General features: G+C 35.8%; 1 protein-coding gene across 1 annotated transcript; it reads right to left on the bottom strand.

Annotated features, from left to right (window-relative positions):
* Window positions 1-2318: 2318 nt before the first annotated feature.
* LOC117408825 (CD276 antigen-like) lies at window positions 2319-23572 on the bottom strand. Its single transcript, XM_034014158.3, has 8 exons — window positions 23532-23572; window positions 18779-18838; window positions 16752-17105; window positions 16002-16292; window positions 14160-14309; window positions 9733-9801; window positions 6880-7015; window positions 2319-5383 (listed from the first exon to the last, which is right to left on the bottom strand). Exons 2-8 carry the CDS (start codon window positions 18831-18833, stop codon window positions 4903-4905), a joined length of 1536 nt encoding a protein of 511 aa, XP_033870049.2. The 5' UTR covers window positions 18834-18838; window positions 23532-23572; the 3' UTR covers window positions 2319-4902.
* Between the last annotated feature and the right edge of the window lie 316 nt (window positions 23573-23888).

The raw sequence follows: 23888 nt of genomic DNA, 5'->3' as shown, positions 1-23888 counted from the left end.
ATACTCTCAATAACTTATATATGTTACTATAAAATGTTACTACCGAGTTTCATGACACTTGGAAAAGCGGTTCTCTAGATGTATGTAAAAACGTAAGTGTGACAGATGGACAGATCAGATGTCTGCAGGAATTTCATAACTCAGGTACAGCAGAACACAACAGGGATCATTCCTCTGAATTATCAATGTAAATTGTAGTCCTTTTACATTATTTACAATATGTGCTAACTACACCTTAATTCAAATAATTATTTGTACTACTTGACCCATCAAAGCAGCACAGTTATTAACCAGTTATTTCTGGTTAATAATCGGAAAAAACAGGTTAATGTTCCAAGGCCCCTGAATCAATGTAAACATACTTGTACATGCATGTTATATTTTTATTCAGATGTGAAGGTCAAATTGGTATAAAAAAAATTCTGTTTTAAAAAACGATTTACAAAATAGTTTACTATTCTAAAAACTTATCTGAAATAGAAATAGAAATAGTCTCTACAAATACTTCTATTTAAAAATATGTGTTTTGTAAAGAGTAAATTAATTTTGTGCCCACCCCTGCTTCTTCACCACAGGTAGTCTGAACTAAACTGGTGGGGACGTTTCTGTGTAGTTGGCTGGTTGGCCTAGATGTACATGGTCAGCTCATGATTAGCCATATCTGGGAGCTACGTTTACACATGCGTTCCAGAATCATTTTAAAAGGATTTTGACACATTCTGTTCCAGAAGGGTGCTTTTACACTTGTATGAAACAGCTGGGGGTACTTCTCGCGAGAGGAATGAGCATGCGCACTTAATAAGGTGAAGATGTCTGACGCTATGGTGTAATGACGACATCATCGAGCGACATCATTTGAAAATTCTTCCTTCTTCAGTGCTTGTGGTGGACATTGATGAAGAGGATTAGTAAAACGTTTGGAAAGGTAAGCAACATATATTTCATCTTATTTTACTTTTACTATGTTCATGTAATGTAATACATTAATCATGGTATTTAATGCTACCGCCTAGTTAATCCCAGGAAGGCAGCAAGGTGGTGACGTAGCCAGCTTGCATGCAGTGCCTGCTGGGAATTTTCTCTAATCGTTCCGGAACGTGTCCTCAGTGTGGTTACTGGCAAATATTCCGACTGTGCTGGAATCAAAGAACCCCAACTTTTGAGGGGATGAGAGGACGCGTTCCAGAACACGTTTGGCAGCATTTACACTCGCAAAATCTTCTAGAATACTTCCTCTGGGAAGTATTACAAGTGTAAACGCACCTCTTGTTAAATTAGGTCCCTACCTTCTAGTTTGTTATTGGGGTTGCTTTGGGCTATGTCACTAGGGAACACATGTTGGAGGGTTATAATTAGTTAGGGAGTATTCTAGAGTTCTGACATTGAAGGGGAAATATGTTAGGGCAGATATACCAGGTCAGAGCAGATGATAGGGAGACTTTGACTGGGAGGTGGTGAAGAATTAATTTTAATGTAATAGTTCTTATTCTAACTAATGTTTTGGAGTAAATTAAAAAATTAGGTTTAATATGGACCTAAAATATAATAATAATTTCTCTAAATTAACACCTATTACATCTAAATAAAAATATGTAATGTACTATTTTTCAGTAAAGATCTTCTCCTCTATCCAGTGAAAAGTGGCTTGCTGTTGTATCCTGCTTGGTGGAAATGAACACTTTACACCTAAAGACTTTTGACAACAGTCACCTGTGTATCCACAATAAATTACCTAAGTTGTACTCTTTAGTTTTGAAATGATTGGCTCAACTAGAACAAAAGACTGTCTGTGAGAGGTTTGGCAATTGTTTTATTACTAATTGGTTTCATTTCTAATGCAAGCAAATGTGAATAACTACTTTCAATCTGGCTCAGGATGGACACTCATCTCCTCTCTATCTGTGTTCTATCCCTATGTTGTAGATGTCAATGGAATGCTGACTAAGGCTCAATAAATGTTTAATAAACAAACTGGGTTATCAGCTCACTGGTTTCCTGCAGTTTTGTTTGACAAAAATATTTTTTATTTTGCTCAAGTAAAAAATGGCAAGTACTAATGGGGCTTTCCTGCTTATTGCCTTTCAAGATGACAATATTTCCACCACTTTTGCTATCCTTGCTCCGACTACAGTAATACCATAGATCTACTTCTCAGACCCTCTTAATCAAGACCTGAGTAAAAAGTTCATAGTTTTATAGATGCATGATTATAATGGTTATACAGTAACTGTGTAAATCACATCTTTTTGTTTAATGAATAATTATGTCCAGGTATTTATAACTTTTATATAGAAAAAATATCTCTATACAGTATTTACAATAAATGAATAAATAACAGCAGTATACACAATGACAAAATATGAAAAGTGCATTTTAAATTTATTGTAGAAACAACTTGAGGTAAGAGCAGTTATTGACCTTTTTGCTTGTTTTATACCATCAAAATAATTGCATTTATCTTGTAAAATGTGCCTCTGCCCTTGCATTTGCTTGACTTTCATAACATTCTGCCTCCAGTGTACTTCACATTTTTAAAACATTTTAAACCACAATCACAATTATTAGTGTTGGATTGTATCCACATGTGCTGGGTCAGTAAGTAATGGTCAATATAATTTCAGTACCCCATTACTGAACTGTCTAGCTGCCTTCTAAATGTCATATTGCTATGTACTTCAGTCAGAATAAAAGTTCCACTTATCCACACAGCTGTTTTGTTCTGTTTGTTCTGCTTTGGGAGTAATCTGTTTAAGGCCCTGTGACATCCTTACCAACATCTGTGTTTGGGGAACTTCAGGAAAAGTTTCACACTAAGTTCAAAATAACCTACAACATATACTTTCAAAGTTCAACAAACATATACAGTAGAGTCTTGCAAATCCGGACCCAAAGAGTCTAAACTGACATATAATCAGAACAACGCTATCATAAAGAAATTTATTCTGATAGCAGCTACAGAAATACAAATCTGCAATATCATAATTCTAGCATTAAACATTTACAGTCTCTGTAGGTTTTTTTTTTTTTTTTCCCCGAAGGTTTATTACTGACTTTTGATTAAATATAAACACAACTTGACAAGGCAATTGTATTATGGTACAGATTATGATCTATACAATGAAACTTTTGTTATCCTAATTTGTTAAATCAATTTGTTTGGACAATCAAATTAAAACTGAAAAAATGTTAATATGACATTTCCAATTAATATAGGTTTCCAATCAAGAAACCTATATATTGCACTGTACTGTCAATACCAGAGACATGTAGGTTAGAGCATTTTTCTTAATATCTATGTGCACAAAAGCATTGCAATTCTTGTGCCCTGTACGGGTAACAGAGGTGTTAGCAAAAAGAATGTACAGTACAATACAAACTGAATTATCAGGTCACCAAATGCACACATTGATTAACCCAGAATATGTGAGTAAAGATTTAAATCAACTGCAAAATAAACTTGAAACAAACGTAACACACAGGAGGCAACCACTGAAAGTAGGGAGAATGATATCAAAGTCACAGGATGCGTTGTAATGCTTTAAGGAATTTATTACTTAGACCTGGAATTTATGACCAGGTTCATGATTAAAGTTTCATTTCCTCACTATCAAACTTATACTGTATAAATAAGCAGATATCACATGACCATGTGTCTATATGTAAAATTAAGTTCAAGGTTAGTTACATTGAACCATTTTTTACATTTAGTTTTAAGTAAAGGGTCATAACGGGTCAGATGTTGAGATAGTACCCAACACCTTACAGAATCCAATCTTCAGCTCAAAATCTGGCCACAAGGCCTTGATAAAGTAATGTGTATTTCAATTATTTGTCCACTGAGACCTGTGTCTCTTTACCAACATGTCTTCACCAGAGGGCAGCATAAATGCATTAAAAAAACAATCAACATCATGAAATGCTCATTAGGCAGTAGCAGTCAGTCTGAAGAGGTGAATTATTCAGGATATGGTTAATTATGGAGCATGGTATACTTGTTTTCCATTAGTTTTATGCCACAGATGAGGAGCCATCCAATGTGGCATAAAACTGATTCCAGGCAGTCCCCTATTTATACACCAACACTTTTCAAACAATTTTCTTAAAATGCATTATTGTATAATATATTATTTATAAAGGATTTTTATTCATCTGTGGTATTCCCCTGTATTGTCCACTAAGACTGATTTAGAATGCAGGTTAACAGGCAACAGGCACAAGGTGATCATTTAATTTGAAACAGTAAACTAGGGCCATAGAACCAGTTATGTCACCCAGTGTTAATAAAAACATAACTTCTCGATTGGAAGTATGTATGTGATGTAAATGGAATATTTTATGAGACTAAGTGCTTTCTTATGGTCCATTTAATCATATCTCAGTTGTTTACAATCCATTAAATTTAAAGATGCTTGTGACAATCCTTCCCCTAGGTTATAAATATGACCTTAGGAAATTCCTTTCTATTGTGTGTGGGAATACTAAAAGGATTAGTCAATGATATATCTAATTAAAGCTTTAGAGACAAGATATTATATGACCTGAGAAGAGAAACACAGGCTGTGCCTCACCAAGTTCATTGGAATCTAGAAATCACCGTAAAGGGAACTGCACAAGCAAATAGGCAGCCCAATCATTAGGCTACCCTTGAAAAGCAATGGCCTGTAGATTTTCCCAACACCCGTGCATCGATTCCGATGCAAATCTTCACTTGAAAAAAATAACAGAAGTGCAGAACAGTATGTTGATCTTTTAAGAATTCTCTGCAGTGCACAGTAAAAGGTGCAAATATAGTAGTCTTTAGGAAATGTTTCATAAGATGTCCAAATGTCCTTTAGTAAGCTTGTGATTTGTTTAATAAATTGTACATGTTTTCTTTATTAGCTTAAAGGCCTAAAAAGCATATTATAGAAAGATATCAGCTGCGACTCCATTTTGCAGCTTCAGAACAGATCCAAAACAGTCTAAAATGTGTTCACATCCTTCAGGAAGGCTTGTAACCAGAATGCGTATAGAATACCCTTCCCTTATAAGGCTCCTCAACGACTCATCTAGTGTTGTATTTCCTTTACTGTACCCATCCAGAATCAATAAAGTGTTGAAGTGATCCATCAGAACAGCCTCCAGGTCTGCCTCACTGAACCTCTTCTCCGGTAACAGCTGCCTTATCATTTCTTCATAAATGTTCCCAATGGAGCCTTCGCACTGCAGCAACACGACAAGCTCACACTCCCTCGCACCAAAGGTGTCTTCGCCAGTGCTGTCAGCCCACATCGCTGCCAGGGCCTGGCACAAACGACTTTTTCCACTTAAAGGATCCCCCTCCAGCAACAGCGCCCCCTTTGGCTGCGGTATCAAGGTTGTCAGTGGTTGAGTTTGCCCATCACTGTAAAGTAAACAAGAAGACCAAGCATCATTCTAACATGAACTGTAAGCTAACTTGTCATTTTAAATGGAACAAGCCATGGCTATAAATTCTAAATTATAGTCATTAGTAACATAAAAAAAAGTAGAACACTATATGTCTATATACACTGTATACTGTATGTACAAAGTATTTCCCTCATAAAAGTTTACCACAGTATTTTTGTATGGTATTTGTGCAGTATTACCATGCTTTTCCTATGATTATACTATGCATCTACCATAGTTTACCCTGGTTCGTTTTTTGATATGTTTTACCATATGTCTGTGGTCTTTAGAATGCTTTCCTATGTATTACCATTATTTCACTGATCTTTACTACACCTTGCTGTGCCGTTACTATGGTAAACCTTTATAACGGTTGACATACAGACAAACAAACATATACTCTGCTGTTGCTTCTACTTCATTTATTATTTGCCCTGCTTACTAACTACTCAGTTTGTTCAGATACAAACAACTGTTTTCAACCACCGGGTCAGCTTCTAAAAAGGCTCCTAAAAGATGAATATCTAAAGTGACGTTTAAAAAAGACACAACAAAATAGGAAATAAATGAGGTATTGAGAAAATGTAGCTGATATCCCATCTGGGAAGGGAGCATCTATATCCTTGTGGCAAATAACCACCACTCTAATCACTAACAATAATTCACACTTTACAGCTCTTTGCTTAAAAAACACAATTTACCATGCTTTCTTTTGCTTTATCATGCTTTCTTTATGCTTTGAATACACTTTGATGTGCTTTTACCTTGGTTTACCAATGTATGCAGAGCACAGAAAGTAATATGAAAATTTCAAATTTACTATTCAGTACTGTGTATAAATATTCAGGATGCATTTTATATTTATGATATTCTCAATACGTAACGGAAATATATTGTGACATACAAAATAAAGATAAATTCCTAACAGCTTTACGTTTTCAAAAAGACCACCCTGATTAAATACTGTCAGTATATTATATTGAAATAAGTCATACAAAACTGTATATGGGCATACCAAAGACATGTTATATTTGACCTTGACCTTATTACAGGCTTAAAGTAATAACAGCAGTTGATTCGTTTCAGTGAATCACTTGAATTTAGCCAACTAGTGCAATTGTTTGTTTTTTTTAGTCAAAAGACAACACATCTATTCCCTACTGCCTTGATTGAAATGTATGATGTGTTCTGTCACTAAGTTTCGCACAGTTTCTTTAGTGCTACTTTGAAGCAAAGATATGCTTTCTGATAAATCTTGTTTCTTCTTTTTACACTACGATACACCCACCGACTTATTCACAGATGGCAAAACAGTAGTTTCATCCTTGTAGATGGACTAATAGTAAAAATACACCACAAGTGTATTGAGGGATTGGCTTAGAAAATTCATTCTGAACATCAAGGCTAAGTGGATTCTAGACTTTTTTAGTATGTATGTATTTTGTGTTTCAAATGTATTACAAAGCATACCTGTTAACAAGTCTTTGAGGCAAAAACTGCTCACAGAAACCTGAATGCCATTCCCCAATCGCCCAGTCTGAAAATGAACTTGCTGTGTATTTTGCTTTCAATAACTCCCTGAGATTTTCAATCTGTTGCAAACTACCTGAAATAAAAACACAATGATTTGTTGTCATGTTTGAAAAATAACTGAAAACAGTTTTGTATAGAAACTTCTTTTTTTTTTCTAGTGGCACTTACATGAATTCATTAAATGTGTCTGGCTGAGGGGAGTGGGTTGAAGGGAGCAGGCTTTAGGCAACGATACCTTTATGAGTCTGTGGCAGAATGAGGGTACTGCCCTATGTTTATAGTGTGTGTGTATGTGTGTGTTTTGTAGTGGTGGTGGGTAATTAAATAGTTAATTCACTGGCACTTTAAAAAAATGTGAGAATGTGGTGGAGGGTTTAATTGATTAAGTGGGTGTAAATTGCTGCACAGGTGTGTATATAAGGGAGCACTGAGAGCACAGGTTTAGTTGGTGTTAGGATTCTGGAGAGTGTAGAGCTCTGATTCTGTTAAAGTGTGTGCGAGATCTGTTTTTGTTTAAACTGTTTATTTTGTTGTGTTTGTTTAATAAATACGCGCCGTAGTGCTTTCACCTGCCGTCTGTCTCCGAGTCTCCCTACATTGCCGTCTGACAGACCTTCCACTCGTGTCATCCTGTGACAGGGACTTATATATTTGAATGATTGATTATGCCTATTTATGGTCATGGTTACCAGTCAATAGCATCATCATCAACAGGAATTATAGATTGTCATTCATCATGTATATTTTGAATATACATAGGAAACAATGAACACGGGCTGGTGCATTATCTGCAAACTGAATAATGACAGTGTCTGTGAAAGTGTACACCTTAGCGTTGTTTATTAACCAATAAGATAGATTACAAATTCAATTTTGCATCTACAAATGTATGTATAACGGTATCAATCAGATAAGGACAGCTTTCTAATCAATTGTTACCATCAGTAAGATTTATAATAAAGAAACTGCTAAACATTTTTTGTTCTGATTCTTTGATAAAGGTTGGTACAGTTCAGTCGGTAAGTGTGGGGCAACACAAAGGAGGGGGCACCAGGAGTTAAAGCCACTTTGAGCCCCTTATGGAACCTAGTGTTGAGCTGTTAATTCGGCAAAATGGTCTGAGTGACATAATCTACAAGATATATATTTGAATAAGTCCAAGTGCAGGTGTAAAGGCATGTTTTCAGAGAGGAAAAAAAAGTTAAATAATGACTGTACTACCAAAATTACTACATTTATTTAACTGCTCCTTCCTTTAACTAACAGGTTTCTTTCTAATTTAATACCGCTGTGTAGAATTGTTTTATTCCCTTTAAAAAAAATAGCTTTTTACACTGGCTTAAAATAGGACCCACTGAGTATGGCAATAACCTGTTATAGAATTGTATTTTTATTTTTTTTACTCCAACAGCTACATTTGTAAATGATCACTTAATCCTGCAAGTCAGGCAAGAAATTTGCTAAATGTTGCCGCATGACCAGAACTCACAGATGAGTGAACTTTGTGACAGAGATCAAATGGTTCTTGGTCTTAGATCTCCCTCCTGACCTACGAGGGCACGGTGTAAAGGGAACAGAATACCCTGGATTCCCAGGGTTAGGTGGAAGTCGGCCATCTGCTATACAATGGCTTTATTAGTCCTGCTTAAACAACAATTTCCCCCCCATCATTTTCCAAAATGCATCATTTAAAGTAATGGAACAGAACCTGTATAATTATTTAGTGACACTTCACTGAAAAAAAATTATTGTAACCCTCTATCTGTAAGTCAGCAGATTTCTGATTAACAGAAATCACATGACAGTTTACTACCAGTACACTGACTGGGCCACATGACATTGTATTGGATGGCAGCGAGTCCGATAAGCTATGAACCAAAACTGTCACACTTCAGTGCTGTTGGCTGAGCAATATCATTTTTTGCACCATTAAACAAACAGCATGTACAGTACCTTAATTCATGACGTAAATTATACAAAACCAGACAGAGTTATCTTTCAGTTCCCCTAAATTATTATTATACATACTAAATAATCGTCAAGTCAAAATGTTCACAGAATGCATCCTATTACATATGATACACTGATGCAGCCCTCTTACTTGGTTAGAAAATGATATCCCTCTATCAGCTATAAAAAGCTTTTTTTAGCTGCCAGTAAATTCAAACTAAGGTTAATTTAAGAAAGAACATCATCAATGCTTGTTTGGTTCCTAGTAGCTGATTGATACTAGTTTGTTCTTAAACAACCCCTTTGTATCAACTAATTTGATAACCCTTGTTTGTTCTTGGCTAAATATATCAACCTAGCTTTGTAACTCATACCTTATATCGCTGGGATTACTCTGAGTCCACAATGTCCTTTTTGTAACGCAGTGTCATTAGTGTATTAAACAACCTCTTAGTATATAAGTGTATACACAACCCTCCTCTAAGTACTGTGATAGAGGAATAAACACAGAATGATTTAATTGTCTGTTTTACCTCACGCAGAATAGCTAAACATATTTGTATCATTGAAACACATATTCATTGGAGACATGCAGATTTGAATAATTTTACAGTTTTGCAAATGCGATAGTGTTAATAACTATGGTATTTTGTCCATGCTAACATACTAACAAATAGAGACAGGTGCAACTTCACTCAATTTAGTCAGCTACCATAGAAAGTTCACAGCAGGGGCTTTATACACACACCTTAATGCAAAGCCAATAGAACAAACTCAATATAATGTATAAAACACTGGTGTGAACAAAAATACCAATAGATTCATGTTTGGTGAACATACCATCGTCTTCATTGGTGTTAATGTGGATGTGCACTTCATTCTCTTCTTCAGGATGCCGCTGTGACATAGCTGTATAACAGACCAAAACAAAAACAAAAAAAAACACAAATGTACATTTAATACCTTTTACTGGATTTTTATTTTTATTTTTTAAGTTTGAATTTAGCTAATTACACTTGAAAATGGCCTTTGAAATACATTTCTCCAAATAATGAAGGTATATCCAGGATATGTATATTACATGTTACAAATCCCCCAAACTAGAGACATGAAGGTACAATGCACATTTCTGTCATTACCATCTGTGCTGGGAAAGGGGGTTTTAATTGTGCCACCTCCATACTATCACAATTGTTCACATTCTATAGGTGTGCTACTATGGTTTAAGATGGTAAATGTGCACAGTAAGTTTGCAGTTTACCTTGCTTTAACATGCTTGTACTATGCATTTACCCAGCTTTGTCATGGTCAACTATGTTTTTTTTTTTTTTAAACAATTTTTTTTTTTTCCATTTTTTCTCCCAATTTTGGAATGGCCAATTATTGCCCAAGCCTGCCATGCAGCCATATTCAGAATTTATAGCACCAGAGGACCACACAGTTCTGAATTGCCCGGGCCAGCCACAGGGGTTTTTGGTCGCGGTGAGCCAAGGACTCCCCAGCTGACCTAACCCATACCGCGCCCGGGAAGCGCTTGGCCAATTGTGCGCCACCCACTGCGAACTCCTGTCCATGGTCGGCAGTGGCATAGCTTGGATTCTTAGGGTGCACCCGTTAGAGTGCCTACCGGATGCACCACTTGGGAGCCCTCTTTAACTGTTTTTTACAATGCTTTACAATACTTATATGTGATGTGCCATGCTTTCTCATGGTTTCCTGTGGTTGTATTATGTTTTACTACACTTTCCTGTGATTTCACATGGTATACTGTGGCGTTTTTTTTTTTTTTATTTGATTTACTAAAATATCTTACTGAGTTTTTTTTTTCTTCCAGTAAGTACCATTCAGGGTCATGTACTGATCACTTGAGGAAAGTCCCACAGAGATTTGATAAGCAGAAGTACAGTATTATATGTCTGCTAAATTTAATTGTGCAATGTTTGTAGCTATCTTTATGCTGCAGCTGATCTGATATGAAATACAGTTCATCAAAGTTTTGATTAACTAGTATAAACGGGTGCTTTGGATTTTTTTGCATGGAAGAAAGGTGTTCAGAAAAGCCATATATTGCTGCACTGTAACGACTCAACAAAGTACATTATTATTAATGACTGACAAACCTGCAGATTATGTTACATGTAGCTTGATAGTCTTTAAGTAGATCATATATTTCTACACCGTTTTTAATCGGCTGAATCATTTTGAAATAGACCTTGGTTGTTTTAAGAATAACTTCAACCTAAAAGTGTTGGATTCACGCCAGGAGAATGTATTCTACTTTAGATGGTAAAAATATATAAGCAATTTTCAAAAGCAGAATTCCCCCACAATAAGATCTATGATTTGTTTCATTCAGATGTTTTTGCTCTGTTTCTCTAAAAGCTTGGCCTGTAGTCTGTAGTTCTAGCCAAAGCCTCAGGAAATACTCATGGCCAAGCTAAAAACAATTGAGGCCTTGGAGAGGCAAGGTTTTTATAGTATAAAAACCTTGCCTGGGGCAGCAGTGTGGAATAGTGATTAGGGCTCTGGACTCTTGATTGGAGGGTCGTGGGTTCAATCCCAGGTGGGGGACACTGCTGCTGTACCTTTGAGCAAGGTACTTTACCTAGATTGCTCCAGTAAAAACCCAACTGTATATATGGGTAATTGTACGTAAAATAATGTGATATCTTGTAAGTCACCCTGGATAAGGGTGTCTGCTAAGAAATAAGTAATAATAATAATAATAAATGAAACATTAACAGGCTGCCTAGTTAATGTTAAAAGGTCTATGACAAAGCTCACATTTGTGATTTAAGGTGGCTCAGGGCAGCCTTTTCTCATATGTGAACGCTCCAAAAAAGATTTTAATGCCTGTTATTGTGATTATTATTGTTAATGTTATTCTACTGGCGATAGAGCAGTGGTTTATTATATATCGTGCATGTTGGTGAGCAAAGTATATTTGATATATGACGGTTGTATTGCTGTATATAGATTAGGGTGCTTCCCTCAATGAAGTGGTAATGGTTAGGGACTAGAGAATAATAATGACATTTGATAATAATAACGAGTAAACAATAGAATAGTTTAACAATCGTGTTTGTACACAAGAAGGTATTCATGCAGGTTAAACAAATACGTATACATGAGAAGAAACATTTTATAAGGAACTCTGCAACTGTTTAGAGCTGAAAAAATTAAAAGGTCTAATTAAGCAAAATATTAGTTCAATTAAGGGTTTAGTTAAGTGATTGAAAGCTCAGTTGGAATGAAAACCAGCAGACACAGGGGGTCACCAGGACCGGGTTTGAGAAGCCCTGGTTTAGAGTAACTGCAAAGACCCCCATTTGTTTGGTTTCCCAATGTGATTTTTAGTAATATTCAGAATATCAATCTCCTTTTTTCTCAATGCTACTGTAGCTACTGTAGTTTTTCACAACATTTGTTTCTACAGCTATGGCCAAAAGTTTTGTATCACCCTATAGAATTAATCGGAGTCGAATCAAACCTGAATAATGTTGCATTAACATATCAAATTACATACTGCTTTGTATTTTTCCATACACAATAAAAAAAGAATTGAAAAATGTGACATTTTGAAATCAAACATGAAATACTTTGCTACTATTATGGCTCCCGGTAGACTTTTGCGATATCATTTTGTAGTTTATTTGATTACATGATGTTAAATAAAAGATCTATATGATGTCTCAATCCAAAAATTATAGGTGATGCAAAACTTTTGGCCATAGCTGTGTAGGCATATACTTGCAGTATCTTTACTTTAAATTCCTTAGCCTTTGCTGTTACTCATGTTTAAAACATATCTACAGGATTTTCAATCAAAGCTGCTTCTGCAAAATGTTGTGCCTCCATTGTAGATAATGGGAGATTGTTCTGTTCTGTTATCTCAGCAACCATGAATTACGCAATAGAAAGATTTAAACTGGATGCCATTGTTATATGTGTTGAAAGTAAATGTTTTTAAACAAAGGAGGACTGATCTCACCTGTGGTTGCTAGTCTACACGCCATTAAACCTGGACAGGGAACCTGACCAAAAACCTTTACTATAAAATATTAATAAAAAGAAAGCATACTGCAGCTGTATTCTGATTGTAATTATATTACAAGTAATGTCATTATTTTTTGACCCACATAATGTCTGCATACATATGAATGAGGGAAATTGAACAAATGTGACTTTTCATTATAGTATGGTACCAAAAATAAAACTAAAGTTTGCTTTGAGAAAAAAAAGGAGCAACAACGCTTTTAGAATGACCAACATTACTACAGTATATCGCCAGCATCCATCTCCATCTGCTTCTTTCTGTCTTTCTTTCTCTATTCTCCTTTTTCAGTTCTGTTTTCCATCCCATGTATTTACAGTATTCTGTCTATGTGACCAAACCACACATAAAATTATAAAACAGTCTCCTAGGAGAGGGTCTCCAAAATCTACCCCAAAACAAAGAACTTACTTAATAACATACAAGATCATCCCTTATATATGACTGAAGATCTGCAGCAGACCATTTTTTGACAGTACATCTACTGCACAGGTGGCAGTTAGATTGCAGTTGGTTTCAACTATAAAACTAATAGGCGCTGTGTTACCAAATGAGATTACTGATTGCATAAAAACAAATACAGATCTTTCACTTGGAATCATGTTGACAGGTCCTATAGAGTCAATTATTCATCATATATATCAGCTACCTGTACAGGTGCTTTACAGTTTAAAAATAGTCAAGGAACTTCCCAATTCCAGAGAAATCCACACAATTAAAATACCATTTAAATCTCTCTTTCCAAGAGGGGCTTTCTCTTTATATAACATAAAGGCTGTGTAACTATATGACTAGGCAAATTGCACTATTCCACATTATGCTGCATTGCTTACAATCTGCAGTTTGATCTAAATTCAGTTATTTAATTAAGTTTAAAACATACTTTCTTGTCCATATATTATCCCTATATAAACAAAATACTCCATGTATGTTGCTGTGGTTATTTTACTCATGAGGATAACCATAAACAACCTGCTAACTAGAATTTGTCTGTCTAAGAATAATTACTTCATGACTCATGTTTATGATGTATCCTGTATAACCACCGAGCTGCTCAAATCCGAAAACTATACAGTTTATGTGACTATTGTCCTGTATTTCACCCAACACAATCAAATAACCAAACTACAAACTGTACTCCAAATTAATTAACTCTCCTTCACAACCATCTGTAGTATAAGATACAGAAGTAAGGGGAAAAAAATGACGGTACCTCGTAGTTGGGAACATTTAATTTTTTTCTTCCACATTAGTATTATCAATCCCACCATTACTATGGTCACAAGCAAGATAGCCACCGTGGCCCAATATGCAGTTGAAGAGACACCATCTGCAATAGGTGGATCAACAGTCTTTATATCCGCTGCAAAACACAATGAGAAGGGTACATATAGATATATAAAAAATGTTAGCTAAGAATTACAGTAGTAAGAAACAACATTGGTGGTTTAAGAAATGTTATTCCTGCCCCCTCTGCAACTGCGAGTTAGTAAATCTGGTGTATACATAAAATCACAGTTACAGAGGGAAAAGAAATACAGCTAGCTGCACATCCCCAGTGGGAAATGTTCACCTTTCTTCAGCAAATCAGAAAAAGTATTAATCCAATATCTGTTTACCATGAGTTGCATTATTATATTGGTTTTATACACTTACATTTTCAATACTTGATATAAAAAGAATGGACTTCTACCATTAAAGTCTATCAGTCCAGACAAGTGTCTCCATATATCCTGTGTTTCCATTTATCACCAGTCAAATAGCTAAAGAGCTGTGACAGTACATTCAAGTATTTACTTCTACTACCGCTGCACAATTACCCAAGCAAAACTTAGGAAATTTGTGGAACAAAGGGTAAGTCTAAATTGCAAAGTCACTCGAACTAACAGCCAAGCTAACCAGATTTATATTTCACATGATCACAGCCATGACTCATCTAAAACCAGGGTTTGAGGATATAAGTAAAAGCTGGAAATAACCTAAGTTTACACACCATATGCCAGGTATGCTGTACTTCTACAAACGAGAGTTTGTAAAATGTAATATTTAGTAATTATTTAAAACACTATCATGAGTACAGGTACATTTCCATAAAGCAAAACTCGGATCTCCCTTGAGAGCTGGAAAAGCACAGTTGCTCAGTTGACTCTGAGTCATATTTGAGAGACATTAATTGTATTGTGTAATTTACAGAAATACCATTTCCAATAATAAAGTATGACATTACTGTGTAATGTATGCTTAGTCATAATTTAGTCAGTAACAGTTTTAAGCTTGAACATCCTTATATGTTTTTAAATAATATATGACTGTTTATTCCTGTTAATATTTCTCATAAAAGCAAAATGAGAAAAAAGCAAAAATAAAGTGATGCAGGACAGCTCCAGTTTCATATTCATCTGAAAAATGTTGTATATGACTTTGAATGCAGAAAATAAAACTCCCAAGTGTTCACATCCCAAAGCATTTAGCTAACTTTTAACTGTTCCTTTTCTTTAAGAAATGCAAGACTACAAGTACCAAAATGCATTGCAATGTGAGTTTAAATTAATTCCAAAACTGTCCTAATTGGAGACATAGGGTAAATGAATAGGTAGAAGACCCAGGGATAGGCCACCTTGGCTCTTCCAGCCCATTCCAATGGAAGACTGATGCAACCAGGTCCTTAATTTGCAATTTGCTGGAAATAATTAAGGACTTGGTTCCAAGTACTGAAGGGTCATTCCATGAAAATATAATGTTTGGATGAGTTTTGATTTGATCAGTAAGTCATTGGATAATTAATCAAAAACAGATTTCTGCTAAGACAATACTTTTAGATGATCAAACTTCTGTGTGTTCGGGATAGACCCATTTACACAATAGCCCTCGGCAGGCCATTAGCCTGATATTAATGACTTGGTTGTGTAACGGACATACTGTTTTTAATGGATTGACCCTGCAGCGATGTGGACCAGTAGAGTCACTGCATCCAACACTTAGCATAGTAACACAGCAGTATATAGGGAGCCAACTGAAGCAAAAAAAACAAAACACATATAAAATATCTCAGTACCTGGGATTCTAAGACTGGCATTATAAGTCTCCTCCATGGTTTCATTCCAGAGTATGCAGTGGTATGTGTTGTTGGAGCTCGCATTTACAATCAGGAGACTTGATATGTGGAACAGCTGATCTGCAGTGACAGAATGTTTGCTGGAAGCTTTTTTGCTGAGGTCTTGGTCATTCCCATCCCTCCAGAGCACCTGGACTGGGGGATATCCTTCAGATTCACAAGACAGTTCTGCATCCTTATGATCAGCATTTTTAGGAAGTTCCTTTACGTGGGTTTTTATCTTGTAGGGTGCTGAAAGAAATGATAAAGGAAACTGAATGTATACGTATTTTATTTTTTTATTTTAGGTTTACAAGCAGATAGTTACGGCAGGCAAGAACTGATGGGGTCTTTTTATACCAATGTCTACAAGCAATTGCAATCGTTCATTTGAATGTGTTTTGCCGTGGGTATCACCAACTCCAAGCTGGTTTGTGATAAACACTTGGCAAAGCTGTTTGTGTTTTTACTACCCTTGAATCACTACCTAATTTAAAACCTGGTTCTTGAATGATTTCTTTTTTAAGTTGAACAGAAAATCTTTTTTTGCAATAAACTAGCTTCAACAGTGGCCAGGAAAAAAAAAAGATCAAATTTGTGTCATGTTTCATGGGCTAACAGTCTGTGCCAATATTTGATGTTACCTGCACCTGTGCACTGCAGCATTACTGCGTTTGCATGACTTCCACTCAACAGAGAGCTGCTGCTTACCTTTAACACTAAGGGTGGCCTGTTTGTAGTCAGCCCCTCCCATTTTGATGAGGCACCTGTATGAGCCAGAGTCAGAAATCTTAACATTGGAGATCTCCAGCTCCGCCCGCCCCTTCCTGAGCAGGTCTGGCTTCATATGGGCTCTCCCTTTATATTCAGGGTGCTGTGATTGCAGGTCTTCGTTCCCATTTAACAGCGTATACACTTCGTACTCCGAGCCATTAGATAGCATGCGGTGCCAATACACATTTATACTGTCCAGACTGCCTCCTGTCGGGAATCTGCACTCCATTTTGACAGTGTTTCCAAACTCGGCGAGATACAAGGCTTTAGCCATTTCCACAGTGAATAGAGCTGGAAAATAGACAATGTATGTCAAAAGATGCACTGTCCCATAGTCATGGTCAATGCTACACAAACATGTAATTCAATGGTATCTGTATAAAATATTCCTAGATATATAAACCCTCTGGTCTCTCAGAAAAAGACCTTCAATATCTGTTTTTTGTAGTTTGTTAGCTGTATGAAACCTGATTGCCACTTTAAGTAGGCTAGTACTGCAACTGCTTACTAACTAATGTCCTCCACCCCAGGGTCTGCTTCTTATAAGGTTCCTAATAGCTAAATGGGCTTGAAACTGAAACTGTGCTTTTGTATATTGATTTCATTGATGCCACAATTGGACAGAGGGAATAAATGACCGAAATACAGTTGCACACAGCTAGTGGTCCTTTCTAAAACCACCTCAGTTTTCACAAGCAGTCCCAGTTTTTGAAAAAGGACATATGTGTTGCCTGGTTATTATTGATCTGAGCAGAAGCAATAGAGAATTACACAACACACATGAAGTGTGTATTTAAAAGGTGAGAACTTAAATATGGTTTAATAAAAATAAATACAAAATATGTATTTAATTGTTTGTTTAAATGTGACTAAGCATAAACTAGCAATTTGTAACAGGACTCTGGATCTATACAGTGGTCAATCTACCACTGACGTACTGCAATCACTAAAATCATTCAATTATTAACCTGAGGCATGTCATGTTTTCAAAGGAGGAAATAAACATGGACTGCTGTATATTTACTTTTCTTAACCTGGGGCCCTTTCCTAATTATTTAAACAAGACATTGAAAATGCCCCATTTTATGTGAATGCATGGTGAAATAAATGAGTATCCAAATAAATGACTGTAAATTCCTTAGAGAAAAAAAACTGGTTATATGACCACTATGAGTTTCTCTTTACAGTACTGCTGCTATTGTATAAAAATGGTTTTGCATAACAATTCTGTTAAACTGATTTATGCAAATTCGTCATTGTCACTGAGAGGAAGTGTATCTACTTTTAGCACTTACATGGCACCTTATGCCAGCAATGTGTTTACATAAGAACTAAACACACTTCAGTTCCGTTCTTAGAACACCAGACATGATCACTGGAGACAGGAAATTAATCAATGAATCATGTCATGACATGGAAATTAATCAATGAATCATGTCATGACATGGAAATTAATCAATGAATCATGTCATGACATGGAAATTAATCAATGAATTATGTCATGACATGGAAATTAATCAATGAACCATGTCATGCATGAAAATGTTTCTTCAACATGCAAAGGAGAACATGGTGTATCACAGTTTTAATAATGAACAATGTTTTTCTTCTTGTGTAGATTTATTGCATATCATTTTCTGTTTCAGTCACCTTATTGTGGTGACTTTGAAAAATGTTAAAATCACCCCTGCGGCCTCAATACAGCTATCAAACATGCAATGTCTTCTCTTTTTGTACAGCTGTTTAAGCAGACTGTCACCCTTAATCTGTCCAAGACCATAGGTAGGCTTTTAACTTCTGAGCTTCAAAAGTCACCAGGATGTGATGACTGTAACAGAAAATCATATACTAAGTCATTCTGAATAACAACAATACATTAGTGTGATATTTCATACCCATACCAAGTTGATAGTAAACTAAAGAAGATACATGTTATTAAATCTTTAAACAAGTAAGATTCATACCTTGCAAAACTGGCCAATGGAATTCAAGCACAATGACAAGTAGAATTATCTTCATATTACCTGAGGAAAGTAAAATACAATATTATATATGGTCTGATTTGTCGGTATCAGTAAAACTGTCTTTATAAAGTTATCTCTGTTCTATGACTCATTTATCCAGAAAAAGCAAGGATTATATAGTGAACACGCTTTAGACTTAAAATGATAAGTTGGAAAACAGACTATTCAGGTTTTAGTCATTTGGACATATTGAATAATCAATAGTCATTTTTTATTAATTAACCAGTAATTAGTTTTGCTTTACAATGTCTTTGCCTCTCATGTTGCTGGTCATTGTTAAAGGAAATGCCTAAACCAGGGAACCATTTGTATTTCTAAAACAATAAGAATCGGGCCTGTCTGCTGATAATTATGCTAATACAAGCAACTATTTTCTGAAGAAAAAAAAAGTTCAAAGCCTAGGAAGCAGTGCATTCGTACTGTGATGGCAGCATAACATTCAAATATTCCACACCCACACCTTGGTGTGAACATTAGTCAAACTGCTGTAACCTGCTCTTTGCTTTCTTCATTTAGATAACTTAACAGCAGTTCCACGCATAGGTTGCATTGAGAATGTTTGTCACCTTTATTTTACACTGGCGGGAAACACATCTCCGTGGAATATAGAGGAGGCAGACGTAGGCAGACCTACATACAGTGCAGTGAAAAAGTATTTGCCCCGTCTGATTTTCTGCATTTTTGCATATTTTTGACACTGAATGTTATCAGATCTTCAACCAAAACCTAATATTAGATAAAAGGGACCCTGAGTGAACAAAAAACACAAACATTTTATACATATTTCATTTATTTATTAAAGAAAGTTATGCAACACCCAATGTGTGAAAATAACTGGTTACGCCACCTTTAGCAGCAATAACTGCAACCAAACGCTTCCTGTAGTTATTGATAATTTTGGCCCACTCATCCATGCAGAACTGCTTCAACATGGCAGACACATGGCAAATGACATTTAATAGAGAAAAGTGTAAAGTACTGTATGCAGGCAATAAAAATGTGCATTATAAATATCATATGGGAGATACTGAAATTGAAGAAGGAATCAATGAAAAAGACCTAGGAGTTTATGTTGACTCAGAAATGTCTTCATCTAGACAATGTGGGGAAGCTATAAAAAAGGCCAACAAGATGCTTGGATATATTGTGAGAAGTGTTGAATTTAGATCAAGAGAAGTAATGTTAAAACTTTACAATGCATTAGTAACACCTCACCTAGAAAATATTGTTCAGTTCTGGTCACCTCGTTACAAAAAGGATATTGCTGCTCTAGAAAGAGTGCAAAGAAGAGTAACCAGAATTATCCTGGGTTTAAAAGGCATGTCATATGCAGACAGGCTAAAAGAATTGAATCTATTCAGTCCTGAACAAAGAAGACTACGCGGTGATCTGATTCAAGCATTCAAAATCCTAAAAGGTATAGACAATGTCGACCCAGGGGACTTTTTTGACCTGAAAAACGAAACAAGGACCAGGGGTCACAAATGGAGATTAGATAAAGGGACATTCAGAACAGAAAATAGGAGGCACTTTTTTACACAGAGAATTGTGAGGGTCTGGAACTAGCTTCCCAGTAATGTTGTTGATGCTGACACCCTGGGATCCTTCAAGAAGCTGCTTGATGAGATTCTAGGATCAATAAGCTACTAACAACGAAACGAGCAAGATGGGCCGAATGGCCTCCTCTAGTTTGTAAACTTTCTTATGTTCTTATGTTTTAACTCAGTGTCATTTGTTGGATTTCGAGCATGAACTGCTCATTTCAGGTCCTGTCACAACATCTCAATGGGATTTAGGTCTGGACTTAGATTAGGCCATTCCAAAACTTTAAATGTCTTGTTCTTCAACCATTCTGCAGTGTTTGGTTTTCGCCAGACATAATGGGGCCCATGTCGGCCAAAAAGTTCCACTTTTGACTCATCTGTCTATAGAACATTGTTCCAGAACTCTTGAGGATCATCCAGGTGCTTTTTGGCAAACTTGAGACGAGCATTCATGTTCTTCTTAGTGAGCAATGGTTTCCGCCTTGCTACTCTGCCATGAATCCAATTTTTGCCCAGTGTCTTTCTGATGGTGGAGTCATGAACACTGACCTTAGCTGAGGTAAGAGAGGCCTGCAGATCCCTGGATGTTGTTCTAGGGTTATTTGTGACTTCCTGGACGATTTTATGCCTTGCTCTTGGGAGAGATTTTGGCAGGACGCCCACTCCTGGGAAGATTCACTACTGTCCCAAACTTTCTCCATTTGGACAATATGGCTCTGACTGTGGTTCGGTGGAGCCCCAGAGCCTTAGAAATGGCTTTGTAACCCTTTCCAGACTGATGGCTATCAACAACTTTTTTCCGGAGGTCTTCAGGAATGTCTTTTGTTTGTGGCATGATGTGCCTCTAGAACCTGTGTGCTGACAACTTCACTCTGATGGTAAGGGCCAAAGTTAGTCAGATTTATATTGGGCAGGGCTGGCCCAAATCAGGCCTGGTTGTTAACCAAAGTACTCAAACAGCTGACCCTAATTATCCCTTTAATTGGGTTGAATTAACTAGGGGGGGGCAATAACCTTTTCACACCTGAAGATTGCATGTTTGATTATCTTGCACACCAAACAAATGAAAGAAGCACTAAACTTTGGTGTCATTTTTTCTCTGACCAAATACAATGTGAAAAATGTGCAAAAATGCAGAAAATCAGACAGGGGGCAAATACTTTTTCACGGCACTGTATATGTATTTTACACCTAAGAGACTTGCATATACCTAGAGAAGTGCTTGTCTAATTCTGCTGGAACTGATTCTGCTTGACTATCACAAGCTGTTGAGAGTATCAGAATCTGTACTTTTTTTTACTTAATCTAGGACATTAGGCATGGTAATATCTCTAGTTCATGTAATGTTTGCTCTAATGTTGTCTGTATAGTGGTGGTGGTGGGCATTGTTTGTGACATTTTTTTCTGTAATTGTACAGTCTGTTGCTTTGGTTAACCTTACAGGGGAAGTGAAAAAGGCATTACTTTTAACAAGAATAAATACATAAATAGCTCTCATTTCAGCAGCTTGGACTGCCAATATTCTCATTAAACCATGCACCTGTCAACCCCTTTTAAATCTTTCATCTCTAAATAAATTACAGAAAGATAACCCTAAAATAACTACTTTTATCAAGTAGTTTCAGTGTAAACTAAATAAACCTGAAAATCCTATACTGCAATAGCAGTCTGCTGTGTTGCGTTTCTTACATATACAGGTCTGTAGAGTTCTAAAGTTTTAAATGGTCTTGTTATTTGCCAGCCATATATAGTTCAGTATTTACTGTACAAAAGTTTGGAGCAGTAAGTAACATTAATGACATATTTGGTGACAGTGAATTGTGAAAATACAGTATGTCAGTTAAAATGTTGCTCTAAGTGTAGAGCACCGTTGCTTGTTAATTTGGTATAACTACAAATGCAAATTTCTATTCTTGTACATTTTTATTAATATTATTTCTTTTTTATTTTAATTCTTGCCTCTATTATAACCTTGATGAGTTTCTGGGATCAATAAGCTACTAACAACCACACCAGCAAGATGGGCTGAATGGCCTCCTCTCGTTTGTAAACTTTCTTATGTTGTTATGTTCTTATGTTCTGCACATTGATGTCTTATAAAAAAAAAAAAAAACAGTATAAAAGAAAAACTTCATATACAGGTGGATTTCCATGAAAAATGTAAAACATAACCAATGAATGTGATGTAGAAATTAAATGTAGCGTGTTATCTTAAGCGAAGTAAACTCCTGCAGTACATGGAAATCGCTACTTCGCCTCACCTCCTGGCTATATATAGGTATGAAGCAGAGATTAAAAGAGTATATTGTACTTCACCAAAGAGTGGGTGTATGAAAGTAATGTAACGAGTAATGAAGATAAACAAAACTTCCTTGAAACGCCAACTCATATTACGGTAGGTCATGACATATTACAACAAATGAAAAGGTTTTTTTTTAAATAATACTTTTGATTTATTGAGGATGATTACAAAGAACAACTTCAACATTGCCATCAAAAATATGCCATTGCTTATTGAAAATTGCAGTAAGGAGAAAAGAAACACCGTTATTCTTTTCATAAAACTGCAGCTACAGTACCTTTAACGTTTAAAACAATACAAAAATAACAGAATACTGTTTCTGTTGATTACAATAAAATGCACAGTATAGTGTGTTAACATACATGTAACGTAACTGTTTATACGACATTATAACAGTACATGGTTTTGCCAGTGCATGTAAGTAAAGAGTCATACTGTAATTAAAAAAAAAACAAAAAACATAATACCATTCTACACAAAACCAGTGGTGAAAGTCCAGTAAAATTCATTACAGTTAGATATTGTAAGAAAACACTAAACATAACATAATGTACATAAAGATTTATATACATATTTGTATATTTTGTACAGGCTACATAAAACTAACCATCTACAGTATAACTGTGGATTAAATCAAATCAATTTTTATTTCACAGCCCTTGAGAGTAATCACAGAAGAATAAAATACACTATTTCAAAGAATCCTTACACAGTAATACATTGTAACTTTAGAAGTGTACTATATGTATATATACATATGTATAATGTTACCAAAAATTATAGTGTCCTTTAAATGCATTTCACATAGGACTAATAACCCTAATAATACCGTACTGTAACTGCTTACCTTCACTAGTGGGCGAGAAGTCTCTCTCTCTCCCTCCTGGCTCAGTCTGGTGTTGAATAATAAACTCCAGCAGCTAGGCACGCTGTTTTGTATCACGCTTTCACTTTCAATTTCAGTGAGAACTTTCAGAATTACATACCAACGCAAGTATTACACAACACGGTGAATCATTTTTTATATGGCACCAAATGATGCCACCAAATGATAGTTGATACACGCATACATAATATAGCTGTAGAAGTGATGTGCTGGTCCGATAACCTTATCTACCTGTATGAACAGCCTACGCGTAAAGGTAAGTATTGTAGGCCTATAAAACCTTACAAACTTGAACTACTTCAAAGTACGTTATGCAGT

Source organism: Acipenser ruthenus, chromosome 2 (genome assembly GCF_902713425.1).
Source record: "Acipenser ruthenus chromosome 2, fAciRut3.2 maternal haplotype, whole genome shotgun sequence".
Lineage (NCBI taxonomy): Eukaryota > Metazoa > Chordata > Actinopteri > Acipenseriformes > Acipenseridae > Acipenser > Acipenser ruthenus.
The sequence above is the reverse complement of the archived record's forward strand: the minus strand, read 5'-3'. Positions and strand labels throughout refer to the sequence as shown.